This window comes from Mustela putorius, unplaced genomic scaffold (genome assembly GCF_011764305.1).
Source record: "Mustela putorius furo isolate JIRA1106 unplaced genomic scaffold, ASM1176430v1.1 tig00003898_pilon_pilon_pilon, whole genome shotgun sequence".
Classification (NCBI taxonomy): domain Eukaryota; kingdom Metazoa; phylum Chordata; class Mammalia; order Carnivora; family Mustelidae; genus Mustela; species Mustela putorius.
The window spans coordinates 31613580-31627471 of record NW_025422047.1 but is presented as its reverse complement, the minus strand read 5'-3'; the positions used below and the strand labels follow the sequence as shown (position 1 = coordinate 31627471).

The 13892-nt window shown below is 35.1% G+C and overlaps 1 protein-coding gene across 2 annotated transcripts in view; it reads right to left on the bottom strand.

Moving 5' to 3' along the window:
* PRORP (protein only RNase P catalytic subunit) overlaps window positions 1-13892 on the bottom strand; it is a 142465-nt gene that overhangs the window by 85081 nt on the left and 43492 nt on the right. For both annotated transcript variants that reach the window (XM_013046234.2, XM_045067820.1), the window contains one exon: window positions 7562-7669. In XM_013046234.2, coding sequence (XP_012901688.1) covers window positions 7562-7669 — 108 coding nt within the window. The remainder of the gene's footprint in view (window positions 1-7561; window positions 7670-13892) is intronic.

Genomic DNA, 13892 nt, shown 5'->3' with positions numbered 1-13892 from the left:
ACCCAGTCAGAGGAAAACACTTACAATTTCCCTCATTTTTAGAATTTAAGAAACAAAACAAATGAGCAGAGGAAAAAAATAGAGAAAGACAAATGAAGAAACAGACTCTTAAACTACAGAGAACAAACTGATGGCTACCAGAAGGGAAATGAAGGCAGTGGGTGAACTAGGTGATGGATATTAAAGAGTATACGCATCGCGATGAAAAAATATCAAATAAAATTAAAATTTCTCCTTAAAAGGGGTAGTTCATTAAATATTCAGTTTGTTGGCTAGAGTCAGCTATTTTATTTTCTGTAAAAAGATCTGCTTTTCTAGAGCTGGACTTTGAATCAAGACTAACCTTTCTAAAAGGCTGTAACCCTAAAAGGTCATTTAATCTATACCCACGCCTTGGGGTGCCATTCAGGAAGGTAATTCCTCAGTGTCGATAGAGTTCTCTGTGCAACTTAAAAAAAAGAAAGAAAACACATCCACACAAACGCCTTTATGTGAAATGTTCCCAGCAACACTATTCTCAATAGCCAAAGAGTAGAAATAACCCAAATGTCTACAAACTATGAATAGATAAATAAAATGTGACCTATCTATTCAAAGGAATATTATTTTGCAATAAAAAGGAATAAAATAGTGATTCACGTTATAAATAGATGAACTTTGGAAACATTATGCTAAGTGAAAATATGAAATGTCCAGAACAGGCAAATCCATAAAGACAGAAAGCAGATTAGTAGTTGCCATGGGACTAAGGGGAAGAAGAAACTGGAAGTGACTAATGGCTGTGGTGTTACTTTGGGGAATGAAAATATTCTGGAATTAGATAGTGGTAACGGTTGCAAAACTTTGTTGAATATACTACAAAACCACTGGATTGTACATTTTACACTTGATCTTAACTAAAAAGCCAAAAATTAGTTGGACTATACACTTTATACATATTTTTAATTTTAATTTTTATTGTTTTATTTTATTTTAATTTTTTAAAAAATAGGCTCCATGCCAGGGTGGAGCCCAAGGTGGGGCTTGAACTCACAACTCCGAGGTCAAGACCTGAGCGGAGATCAAGAGTCAGAGGCTTAAAGGACCAAGGTACCCAGGCACACCTGGATTGTATACTTTAAAAGGCTGATCTCAATAAAATAAAAAGAAAACTAATGCAGATATGAAAGAATTGAGGTAGGACTTCATCAAGACCCTAAATTATGGGCGCCTGGGTGGCTCAGTGGGTTGGGCCACTGCCTTCGGCTCAGGTCATGATCTCAGGGTTCTGGGATCAAGTCCTGAGTCAGGCTCTCTGCTCAGCGGTAAACCTGCTTCTCTCTCTCTCTCTCTGCCTGCCTCTCTGCTACTTGTGATCTTTCTCTGTCAAATAAATAGATAAAATCTAAAAAAAAAAAAAAGACCCTAAATTATGCCTAAAGTAAAATCTAATCATGGACTTTACAGCTCCATTTTCATTTAGTATATCCTGCATGTATATCCTGTATTAAGACACCAGCAACTGAAGGATAAACACAGTCTAAATATTTATTTAGTAATAACTTTTCAGCAAAAAACTTCTCTTTTTCAGTAAACAACAAAATCATATATTAACCCATACCTTTCAATACCATATTCTTCTTTCAGATTCATAAGTAACATTTAAATACAAACCTTCACATCTAAGTTAAATGCTCTTTTGAATCACTTTTGGCTATAAGAGCTTGTATAGTCTCATGGTGATAAATTACATACCATTCTCCTTAGAAACTGTGTTCTTCATCTTTACTTCTTAGATCACTTTTAGGACCAACAGCAAAGACTGAAGAATAAGGGGGTATTATCTGTATTCCACATTGATTACTGCTTTTCTTTCAATGAATTTTGCTATTCTGCCTTTGTTTACATGTGTTGTAAACATTTTTTTTTTTCTTATTTACCAAGCAAGGTAATCGACTTGAATGTCTATGGGAAAGTTTTGCCAGGCAGAAGTTTGTTGCCTGAGTGACAACTTTTTAAAATGCAAAAATCAGTTATAACAACCTCTCCTTGCTTCAAAATTCTGTACCTCATTCCAAAAAACATGTCAATTACCATTACCTTTTACTGAAATGTTAGAAAACCTTCAGGAAATACTTAAAGTTCAGATTAATGTTAATATTAAACTGTGTAGAGCTGCCAATTCAACGAACTCAACTGAGGTCACAAGCGGATAGACAGACCTATGTTATGTCCCTACAGCTAAATTCACACGTACCCATGCAATGCCAACTGCCAATAAGTCTCAACTCCACATGGCAACTGGCAAGGTTCTGCTGACATCCTATATAAGACATAATCTGGCTTCAGAAAATTAAAATACAAGAAAGATATATATAAAAATTGAAAGAATAAATTCTTAAGAACTTATTTTTAGCTCCTTGACCTCTGTCACTACTAAGCTATACGCCCTGAGACCAAGATATGCAATCCCTCAATAATGAAGGTAAAAATGGTCTTTTCTTATCTATGAGCTGACTTATGGAGAACACTGTTAAGATTCGTAATTAGCAATTAATGGAAAAAGACCAAGAATTTGTAACGTATTATACATAAAGTTCATGGCAAGAACATAAATGATCTCTGCATTACGCCACAGAAAATATCCAGAAACTTCATCACGCAGATGAAAAAGCTTAAGGCACACAGAAATAGGATTCCTAGTATATCCTTTACTCCTACTTACAGGTGACTATAGTAAGAGATGGAAATAAAGAGGACATATCAAGAATATCTTGACAAGCCAAGAATATTACCTTTCTGGACTATTTAATTTTGTTAACAAATGTTTGAAATCTAAAAAATGGGGGTGGGGGACTGTCCAGCTCTTTTCATGTAACAGATTCACAGCACAAATGTAGCTCAATAGTTGCAACAATCATGTAATAAGCAACCTTGAAGAAACTTCAACTTGGAGGCTTTGCAGGAGTATAAATTGCTACAATCATTTTGGAAAGCTATTTGGCAATATGTACTGAGGCCTTAAAATATCCACACTCTTTGACTTCCATTTCTGAGAATCTATTTTAAAGAAATCATCTGAAAGCGGCACAGAGATGTCCCAAACATTATTTACTGGAGTGAAAAATGGAAAACAATCTGATATGCCCATCAACAGTGAAATGATTAAAGAGCTGTGGTACATCCATAAGATACAAAGGATTATATAGATATTTTAGAATATTTACCAAGAATGCCTCATCATTTTTTTTTAACCTGATGGTGGTTTGCTCTTTATTTTAAAGTAATACATACTCATTGTAAATTGAAAAAAAAAAATGAAAAACTGAAATCCTCTCATTTTCTTATATACTATCTCCACCTCCAAAAGTTTTTTACTCTTAAGATTTTATGGGTACTTTCTAGAAAATTTCTGGGCATATACAAAGTTATCTAACGAACTTTTATACAGATAATCTTTTATTTTGTTTTAACATAAGTGGGGCCATATAAGCTTTTATTCTTCAAACTGCTTTTATTCTGCAAATTGCTTTTTATTCTTCAAATTGCTTACTAATTTGGCTATTATTCTATATCAGCATGTACAAATCTACCTCATTCATTTAAAATAGATATTTCAAAAGAACAAATTCATGGTTATCAGAGGGGAGGTGGATGGGGGATGGGTGAATGAGGTGAAGGGGATTAAGAGTACACTTATCATGATGAGCATTGAGTAATGTATAGAATTGTTGAGTCAGTACATTGTACACTTAAAACTAATTTAATACTGTATGTTAACTATACTGGAATTAAAACTAAAAAATAAATAAAATGGATGTTTCAATTTATATCAGGACCTAGACTGATATATATTTAGGTTGATTAGACTTTTTTGTCTACAAATAATGGTTAACTTACATACTTGGAAATATAACTTTATGTGTTTGTGTGACTACATCAGTTCCTACAAGGAATATTTCAACATTTTAGGTATTCAAAGTTGTCAAATCACCTACCCAAAATACTGTACTGATACTCTTCTCCCTACCTTTCCAAACCATTCAAAATATTGGATGCTAACAACTTTTTAAAGTCTGCCAATCTGGAAGACAAATATTTTTTATTTGCACATCTATAAACATGAATCTACTGGATGGTTCATCTTTTTCTTACGGCTTATAAGAGACAATGGTAGTATCAGAAAATTAGCCCTTTTGCCACATGTGCTATAAAGAATTTTTTCTCCTTGTTGTTATCTTTGAACAATGTTTACAGTATTTTTTTGTGTCGAGTATAGGACTCCTATACTTTGTATACGCTTCAAAGGTGCTTCTATCTCAAAATTTTTTTTAAGTTTATCCATTTATTTGACTTTTATTAGACAAGGATCACAAGCAGGCAGAGAGGCGGCACCCCTATCTCAAATATTTTTAAAAGTACATGTTTTCTTCTACTTCTTATATAGTTTCATTTTTATTGAGAGCTTTCAACAACTGTGAATTAAAATGTTGATATACAATTATTTACAAAGTTGAAGCTCAACAAGGTAAGAAAATGGAAAAATGCTGCAAGAAATAAAACACCGACAGTGGTTATTGTTCCATGATAAAGCTGTATATGATTTTCTTTACTGTAATTTCCAGATTTTCTATGTGCCTTACTTTTATAATCAGAGGAAAATAAAATTTCTTAAAGTCATATTTAAACTTTTTCTTAAGTTTTTGATGATACAGACTTCACTTCTCAATTATTATTTAAGTATCTTACCTAGATTGAGTCTAATAAGGGTAGAGCTTTGTATTCCTTTTAATTCTATTGAATAGGCCACCTGACAGGAAAAAACTACCAAATAAGGGTCTACTGAAAGCAAGAATTACAGTTCCAGTTAGGAAATTTATCTGAATAGTAATCACAATAACAGTTATACCTATTAGATATTTACAACATCCAAAATGCTTACATATACTAACTCATTTATTCTTTACAACACCTTTGTGAGATAAGTACTATTGTTCTCTCGATTTTACACTGCAAAACTAAGGCACAAAGAGGTTAAGCAATTTGCTCAAACCATGAACACTCTTAAAAGTGGAAGAGCCAGGACTGGAATTCAAAAAGCCTGACTCCAGAATGCTTATTTTTTTTTTTTCCTTTTGAGAGAGAAAGCGATCAAGCAAGGGTGGGGAAGAAGGGGTGGAGAGGCAGAGGGAGAGAGAAGGCTCCACGAACAGCACAGAGCTAGCATGGGGCTGGATCTCAGAACTCTGAGATCACGACCTGATCAGAAATGAAGAGACGGATACTAAGAGCCCCTGGATGGCTCAGTCAGTTAGGCTTTTGGCTAAGGTCATGGTCTCAGGGTTCTGGGATCAAGTCTTGCATTGGGTTCTCTGCTCAGTGGTGTGTCTGCTTCTCTCTCCCCCTCTGTGATCTCTCTCCCTCTCTCTTGAATAAATAAAAACATCTCAATAAAAAAAAAAAAGAGTTGGATACTTAACTTACTGAACCAGTCAGGCACCCCTAGAATCCTTATTCTTAACTGCTAAACTAAAATCCTCTTTAAAAGATTAACAGAAAAACTGGGAAGCTAGTTCTGACAAGCTAGAAAGTGTTAAAGAATAAAAATAAGCCACAAAAGGGCCTAACAATAGATTTATCAAAAAAAAAAGGAGAGAGAACAGACTATGAAAAATACAATATATCTTTATTTTTTACCAATCTCTAGCTTCAGAGATTTGAGGAAAAAACTTGAGAAGGAGATGTTTTCTGTCTTCCTTATTCAGGTGGCTTCTCTAAGCTGAGCCTCTGAGCTGTGGTTTTCCAAACATAATGTCAGTGGAGCTGTCACAAGATAATGGGACTTTGAAGAGCTGAGTAATACCAATTACCTGTCACATAAAGTGTTGCCCACATTAAATTATTTTGAAAGTAAAAACTAAAAGCAGTGACAGATGCCTATGATCTCACTGGTCAATTATTTGTTCTTTTCCTCTTAGTTTGCCACAATCTGCTAGGATCTTTCCAAATGTGCAAATTTTTCTCACATAATGCAAGGGAATGTATCTACTACATCATTTTCAAAGTGCTACTTTCCCCAAAAATGTTCACCCAATTTAGGGAAGTCAATTTTTAATACTTTATGTGAAGCTGAAAGTCAAAAGGTAAACAAATACAAAACTTTACTTCTCACAGGAACTTTTTAGAATGAGCCCTTCTGAGTCTGAGCTCCATCATACATTAGAGACAGTAATTTTATGTTTCATTTTCTGATTTTGCCCTTTTCAAAATTACTGCCTCAAAGATCCCTTCAAGTACCTAAAAGATAAAATATTTTCAACTTGCTTTTTTTGTTTTTTGTTTAAAAAAAAAAAAAAAGGATTGAAAAGTACATACTTGACCACGAAAATGGATGCACAAACATAAAAGAAATGCATATAAAGAAACTTCTTTAAATCAACCTATACTTTGTGTACTTATAAGCTTTTTGAGTAAAAATGGTCAAAATGGACTAGTAGCATCTCTGAGAAACAGCTTTTAAGTTGGCAGCAATTTTTAAGAAATAACACTGATTAACTACAGATGAATGGCAAAAAATTATGAACAATAAGAACCATAAACTTGGTGGTGCCTGGGTTGGCTCAGTCAGTTAATCATCTGAATCTTGATTTTAGCTCAGGTCATGATCTCAGGGTTGTGGGACTGAGTCCCATGTTGGGCTCTGTGCTCAGCGGGGAGTATGCTGGAGATTCTCCCCCTCTGCCCCTCTCCCTACTCTATCTCAAATAAATAAATAAATCTTGAAAAAAAAAAAAGAGAGAGAGAGAGAACCACAAGCTTGAAACCCAGGAGCTCTCTACAGTTGAACTTCGATGTTATGACTACGTTCTAAGGATTTGCTATACAAAATTCATTTTACTTTTCTAATATTCTAATCTATAAAAAGGGGTCAAAATAATTGCTCGCTACTGCTATGAAAAACTGTGACACTTATAAACTCACAGAACAAATGATCACTTTACAAAAAAAGAACTATTTAGATTTATTTATGAGTACACAATGTTTGGAAAAAACAAATATATTAATATCTCTTGATATTTTATGTTGATAAACATCAAACAGACAATGTAACACAGAGAAATGATAGAGTCATTTCTCTATCAAGCCAAAGAAGAAATGCAGATGTAGAAAAAAGGTCAGTTAAAAATTATATATGGAAAAGGTCTGAAATGGCCCTTTATTAAGTAGACTTTTTTTTAAGAAGGCTCTACACCCAGCATGGAGCCCAACACAGAACTTGGAACTCATGACCCTGAGATCAAGACCTGAGTGAAATCAAGAGTCAGATACTTAATGAACTGAGCCACCCAGGTTCCCCTATTACGTGGACTTTTTAATCACTCTTGGCCAGTCTAGAAGAGCCACTTATTTGCCCGAGATGAAAACAGTGACTCTTAGATAAGGAGTTAGTTGCTGGGACACCTTCTGGAGCTTATTTTTAGAGGAAGGAAAAATGGGGAGTTAAAAAACCCAATGAAGATCACAAACAAGTACGATAAATATTCCTAGAGATTTGGAATAACAATATAAAACCTGTACTTACAACTTGAGATTCACGAACTTTAGGAAATGTTTTGGCAACATTGAGCCCATCAATGACGATATCGAAAGGAGGGCAGCATTTTACAAAGCTCTGAAATCTCTTGAGTTCCTAAAAAAGAAAAGCCAGACAAAATATTAATAAGAATTTAGCAAGGACTTTATTATAAGCTCATTGTTATGACTTTTATTATTGTTCTGGTAAGTAAAAATACCCCTTAAAAATACAAACTCAAAAATAACTTTGAAATGAAATCTGAAAAGACCAGACTATGAGATGAAACTGCATGAAATTATTTGAAATGCTTCTTCACACTTCATACAGCACTTCCACATGCTAATTGCATTTGATCCATAATCAGCTCTCGCCTGCTAAACTGACTCAACGTGGCATTCATGATGAAAATGAAATGTCAGAATCTATAACCTGCTCTTAAGCCAAGGAGATGTAAATCTCAAATATGCTAGCCTACCAGTGCAACAGTGTTGAAAGAACAAGGCTCTATAATAGCCCCTCTTTGGTCATCAAGACTATTTTGTTTACTTTTAGCTATTTTGAGGAGTTGAAATAGGCAACAAATATTTGTGGGGCATCTACTATGTGCCCAGCAATTACTAAAGAGACAAAACTCTAATGGAGCCTGCATTTTAGTGGAAGAAGACACAAAATAAACCAAATAAATCAGTTAATAAATTATTTTAAATGTCAAGTGTGATATGTACTATGGAGGAAAGAAAAGGAGAAGTGGGAGTTTCATCACTGGTAATGATAGTGTAGTCTGTACTGGACTATCACATAACATAAATTCTATATGAAAAACAACTATTTGAAGGTATTAGAAAATGACCAAAAGCAGGCAGAAATTCAATGGAATGCAAAAGTTGAAAGACAGTGTGGCTCCCTGATAGTCCAACTGAGTCCCATCCAATAGCCAGCATCAACCATCAGCCCCATGAGGATGATGAAGAATTCAACACTTCAGCCCCCTTTTAATTAGAATGGTAGAATACCCTAGCAAGAGCCACACAACTAGAGTCTAGTCAAACTCAAGAACTATGAGATAATAAAAACAGTAAGCGTTTCTGTTTAAACCCACTGTATTTGGGTGGTTTGTTATCTACCTGTGGATGACCGTACCCGGTGAAATGTGCCTGTATATGGCTTTTCCCCAAAGGGAACTCTCCAGTTCGAATGGCTGGCAGAGGTGGCTGGAAATCAAGCAGAAAACTGCAGACTTACTGGTTTGAGAAATCAGAACACAGCATTTAGGTATGTCAGAGAGGCTGGAAAGTGAGAAAGTGGATGCTACAAAGGAGGGAATCACAAAAGTCTGCGTAATTCTGCCCAAATCCTTGGCTAACTCTTATTTATACATGCATGGAGAAGACTCCATGGGCCCAGGAAAAGCAACCAATGAAACACTTAAAAGACTTGAGCAGAGATTTCAGTTACTATCCATTACGAAGATGACAGAGTTTGTAGTCAGTCTAACCAACTATAACACCCTGGCAAAGCAAAAAATTAATAACCTCTGGGAAAAGATAACAGAATCTTTAGCCTTTGCATTGTGTTCCCCACAATGTCCAATATACAATTAAAAGATTAATAAACAGGGGCACCTGGGTGGCTTAGATAGTTAAGTATCTGCCTTCAGCTCAGGTCATGATCTCTGAGACCTGGAATTGAGCCCCACGTCGGGTGCTCGCTTCGGCAGCACATATACTAAAATTGGAATGAGCCCCACATCGGGCCCCCTGCTCCGCAGGGAGTTTGCTTTTCCCTTTGCCTCTGCCTCTACCCTCCATAGCTGCCCATGTGCTTGAGCTCTCTCTCTCTCTCAAGTGAATTAAGAATATTTTTTAAATATTCCAGAAGAATTAGGAAAATATGATCATGGTCAAGAGAAAAAGAAGTGAATAGAAATCAAGCAAGGTCTGGATGCTAGTCAGCAGGCAAGAACTTTTTTAAAAAAATTAACATATAATGTATTATTTGCCCTAGGGGTACAGGTCTGTGAAGCATCAGGCTTACACATTTCACAGCACTCACGATAGCACATACCCTCCCCAATGGCAGGCAAGAACTTTAACTAGCTCTTCTAAATATATTCAAGAATTTAAAGGAAAATAAAATCAAAGAAGGGAAATAAATAATTATAATATAATCATAGTTATAATAAAATCAAAGAAGGGAAAACAGAAAAATGTAAACCATAAAAATGAACACTCTAGAACCCAAAGCATTATGTGAAATAAAATATTCACAAGATGGATATTAATAGTAGATTAGGGATCGCAGAAGTAAGAATCACTGAACATGAATCACAAAGCAACAGAAATTATACGACCTGAAGAAAAAAAGATTGAAAAAAAAAAAAAGATATAGCCTTGGTAACCTACCTCTGCAATAATGTCAAACAGACTCACATGTGGGTAATTACAGTCTAGAAGGAGAGGATAGAAAAAAATACTTGAATAAAAGGCCAAAACGTCCCCCAAGTTTGGTGACAAATGTAACTTACAGACCCAAGAAGCAGAGAAAACACAAAGCAAGGTGAATACTAAGAAACGCAAAATAGAATAAATCATAGGTAAATAAAACATGCAGATGTGGTATGGGTAACAACAGCAGCACAAATGACAAGAAGTGGTAAATGGAATTCTACTGCTAGGTACTACTTCTTTTTTCTTTTCTTTTTTTTCTGTTCTTTTCTTTTTGCTAGGTACCTACATTTTATGTAAAATGCTATGATCTAAATTCCAAGTCAACTAGATTAAGTTAAGGGTTTTGTCATCCCAAGTCATACATTTAAAAAATAATGAAGAAAAGGTATAGATAAAAAGTGAATGGGGGGCGCCTGGGTGGCTCAGTGGGTTAAAGCCTCTGCCTTCGGCTCAGGTCATGATCCCAGGGTCCTGGGATCGAGCTCGGCATCGGGCTCTCTGCTCAGCGGGGAGCCTGCTTCCTCCTCTCTCTCTGCCTGTCTCTCTGCCTCCTTGTGATCTCTGTCTGACAAATAAATAAATAAAATCTAAAAAAAAAAAAAATTTTTTTTTGATTAGCCCAAAAGAACATGAAAGGAAGGACAAAAGGATAAAAAATATTTTGGATAAATAGGAAATAAATTACAAAATAAAAATATTTAAATTTTTTAAAAAATTTAAATTCAACCCTATCAAAAATGTTGTTTATAACAGACATAATATAAATATGAAGATATGGATAAACTGAAAATAAAAAGTAGGCGGAAAATATCATGTATCAGTAAGCTTAAGCAGGTTGCAGTGACAGAGGCGCCTGGGGGACTCAGTAGGTTAAGCATCTTCCTTCATTCCACTCAGGTCCTGGTTCTGTTCCTGGGATTGAGGACAGCCTTGGGCTCCCTGCTCAGTGGGAAGTCTGCTTCTCCTTCTCCCTCTGATCCTACTCCCTACTTGTGCGTGAGCGCTCTCTCTCTCTCTCCCCGTCTCAAATAAATAAATAAAATCCCTTAAAGGACCAGTTGAATTGTTCCCACTTTTGGAAAATTAGGAACAAAGATAAATAAAAAAGACAGTTGCAGTGACATTAATGTTAGACAAAATGGATTTCAAGAAAAGGAGTATTGTAAAAAATAAAAAGGGGGACTCCTGTTCCTGCTCTCTCTAATAAATAAAATCTTAAAAAAAATAACTATTGATCAAAACATAAAGTGAACTCATATAACTCAACACCAAAACAATAATCCAATTTAAAAATGGGAAGAGAACCTGAATAAATATTTTCCCAAAGAAGACATACAAATCGCCAACAGACACATAAAAAAATGCTCTGTATCACTTATTATCAGGGAACTGTAAATCAAAACCACAGTGAGGTATCACCTCCAGCCTGTCAGAATGGCAAGTATCCAAAAAAAAAGAAAGAAAAAAAAGAAAGAAAGAAACCCCAAAAATCACAAATGATGGTGAGGATGTGAATAAAAGGGAACACTCATGTAATGCTGGTGGGAATGTAAATTGCTGCAGCCACTATGGAAAGGAGTATGGAGGTGACTCAAAAAATTAAAAATAGAAATATCATGTGATCTAGTAATTCCACTTCTGGATATTCACCCAGAAAGAAAACAAAAAGCTGAATTTCAAAAGGATACATGCATCCCTGTTTACTGCAGCACTATTTACAATAGCCAAGACATGGAAACAACCTTAGTGTCCATCAGTAGATAAACAGCCTGCTGCTTCCCCTGCTGTGCTCTCACTCCCGCTCTTTCTGACAAATAAATAAAATCTTTAAAATTAATTAATTTAATTAAATAAGCACTGATCCATATGCATGCTTGCATTTCGCAGTCAGCCTGTCCCTCTCCTTCCCTGCGTTTGCAGCCACGCACACTCTCTCTCCCTTTCTTTCTTTCGAATAAATAAATAAATAAATAAAATATTTTTTTCAAAAGCCACTGAATAGACCATGCTGATAACGAATGACAGAGAAAGAGCTGACCTACTGTCACAGCATACTAACTACACATAGGAAAATATAAATCTGCAAGCGTAACCGTTTTAATGGAGGGTAAATTTAAATAAGTATTTCTTTCTAGCACTGCTGCTAGATTGTATTTGATTACAGACTGACTAATGATCTGGGCAATGAAAATCCACCAATCTTGGATTAACAAAAGAAGTTCTTTTGGGAAAAAAATTTATTGATATATAATTCACATACCATACAATTCACTCATTTGAAGAATACTGTTTATAGGTTGTGCCACATTACCGCAATCTAATTTTAGGATATTCTGGCTTTCCTACTAGATACTCCATACTCATTAGCAGTCAATCTCCATTTCTCTACCCTACTACATAGCAACCACTAAACTATCTTCTGTCTCTATAGATTCACTTACTCTGGACATATCATATAAAACAAATTACAGAAACATGTGGTCTTTTGTGACTGACATCTTTCACTCAACATAATGTTTTCAAAGTTTGTTAACATTATAACATAAATGAGTATTCCACTCTTTTTTATTGCTAAATAATATTCCATTGTATGGCTATACCACCTTTTATTTACCCATTCATTAGTTGATGGACATTTGGATTATTTCCACTTTTTGGCTATTAAGACTAAACACTACTATGAACATTTGTGTACAAGTCTTACATGGGAAACTTTCATGAGTTACAATATGTAGTAACAGTAACTCTAAGTTCAACTTTTTGAGCACCTACCAGACTATTTTCCAAAGTAGCTGCACCATTTTACATTTCCAAATGCAATGTATAAGGCTTCCGATTTCTCCACAGGCTCACCAATGCCTGTTATTCCATGGGTTTTTTATTACAGTCATGCTTGTGGGTGTCAAATGGTACCTCATTGTGTTTTGATGTACGCTTCCCAAATGACTAATGATGTGGAGCTTTTTCTCAAGTACTCATTGGCCTAAAGGAAATTCTTCATTTTTGTAACATAATAGGCTTTACAAATTCAATATACAGTTGAATTTTAGAAATTCCATAACAGTCACAACTTCTATTGTTTTTACCCATTTTATACTTTTAAATTTAAATCTGAAAAGTGTTATTTCACAGGAATTATAAATACCATGACTTGCAACAGAGTTTGTTAACTCAAATGCCTATAGGGATTAGGCAAGATTTTATAGAAAAAGATCTTAAAGATTAACAAACTAGAGAATGTAGGTCTCTTATAAAGGGAGTAGCCCAGTTCTTAGTTCAGCTAATTGCTGCCAAACAAAAGTTAATACCCGGGTTTTAGAGTTAAAATTTTTCAAGGAAAATAACAAACCTGGAATTCTGAAGTATTATCAAATAATTTTTATAAAGAGTAAAATACAAAGATGGATCTTCAAACAAAAATATATGGATATGTTCCACCCATAGACCATAAGTTTGTAATACATTCACTTAGTCAAGCAATAGATTTTAATTAAACACCTACTCTGTGCCAGATAATGTTCTTACTCCTAGGAACAGAACTGTGAACACTTCATTGAGCTCAAGAAATTTACATATTAAGAACGACTGGGTGGCTCAGTCAGTTAAGCATCTGCCTTCAGTTCAGGCCTTGATCCCAGTGTCCTGGGATTGAGTCCCACACATCTGGCTCCTTGCTCAGTGGGGAGCCTGCTTTCTCCCTCTGACTGCTTATCCCTCTGCCTGCACTTGCTCTTTCTCTCTCTCCCTCTCTTTAAAAAAATTTACATATTAGTAGAGGAAACAAAACCAAGATAACAACTACATATTTAATTTTAGGTATGGAAAAAAAGTGCCTTGATGAAAAATTAATTGGGTTATGGTGTTAGCACCACTCTTCCTGGCCCCTCTCT